Source organism: Psammomys obesus, unplaced genomic scaffold (genome assembly GCF_907164565.1).
Source record: "Psammomys obesus unplaced genomic scaffold, mPsaObe1.curated_primary_1811, whole genome shotgun sequence".
Lineage (NCBI taxonomy): Eukaryota > Metazoa > Chordata > Mammalia > Rodentia > Muridae > Psammomys > Psammomys obesus.
The window spans coordinates 3,322,987-3,324,207 of NW_026596064.1; the positions used below are offsets into that span (position 1 = coordinate 3,322,987).

General features: G+C 47.9%; 1 protein-coding gene across 1 annotated transcript in view; it reads left to right on the top strand.

Annotated features, from left to right (window-relative positions):
* Positions 1-925, top strand: part of Adipoq (adiponectin, C1Q and collagen domain containing) — a 2,438-nt gene extending 1,513 nt beyond the window's left edge. The window contains exon 2 of the mRNA XM_055625204.1: positions 405-925. Within this exon, the coding sequence (XP_055481179.1) occupies positions 405-925 (521 nt within the window). The remainder of the gene's footprint in view (positions 1-404) is intronic.
* The last annotated feature ends 296 nt before the right edge of the window (positions 926-1,221 follow it).

Genomic DNA, 1,221 nt, shown 5'->3' on the forward strand with positions numbered 1-1,221 from the left:
GGTGCTTATCTGGCAGGTCAGGCCCTTAGGAAGGGTCCCAGGGCTTTGTTCCCAACATTCCCCCTCTTTGGTTTTTGAGACAGGGTCTCTGTGTAGCCTTGGCTCTCCTGGAACTCAGTCTGTAGACCAGGCTGGCTTCTAACTCAGAGATCCACCTGTCTCTGCCTCCCAAGAGCTGGGATTAAAGGCCTGCACCACCATGTCTGGCTCATAGAGACTTTCAAAAATAAGGTTGGAGATGAAGTTATGGGAATCTGTCAGGCTTTGAGGAGTGTGGGAAGTGGAGATGGCATCTTTCTTTGGCGTGTCAAAGGGATTGTGGTAGAGGCCCTGGAAACAATGGCTTTTGATGGAAACAGCCTGGACAGTTTCATAGTAGTCACAGAGTTCTTCTCGCTTTCTAGGTCTTCTTGGTCCTAAGGGTGAGACAGGAGATGTTGGAATGACTGGAGCTGAAGGGCCCCGAGGCTTTCCTGGAATTCCTGGCAGGAAAGGAGAGCCCGGAGAAGGTGCTTATGTGTATCGTTCTGCGTTTAGCGTGGGGCTGGAGACCCGAGTCACTGTCCCCAGTGTCCCCATTCGCTTCACTAAGATCTTCTACAACCAACAGAATCATTATGATGCCAGCACCGGCAAATTCTACTGCAACATTGCTGGCCTTTACTATTTCTCCTACCATATCACAGTGTACATGAAGGATGTGAAGGTGAGCCTCTTCAAGAAGGACAAGGCTGTTCTCTTCACCTACGACCAGTATCAGGAGAAGAACGTGGACCAGGCCTCTGGCTCTGTGCTCCTCCATCTGGAGGTGGGCGACCAAGTCTGGCTCCAGGTGTATGGGGATGGGGACCACAATGGACTCTACGCAGATAACGTCAACGACTCTACCTTCACAGGCTTCCTTCTCTACCATGATACCAACTGATGGCCACTAGCTCTGAGCTTCTAGCAGACTAAGCACCTGAGAATCAAAGAATAGTCAATAAGCTTTTAGCGTAGTTTGATAGACTGATTTCATTGGTGAGTTTGAGGGTTCTGAATATTACCCACACGTGTCCTCATTCATTCATGAAATAGCCTTTATATATATATAAAAAAATAGTTTCTGTGTTCCTAGTGTAGAAAAAAAAGCATTTCCTGGTCTCCACTAGTCTTATATAACAGCAATAGCAGAATGAAAAATAACCTTCAGTCCGGGAGCCTCGGAACACTCTCATGGCT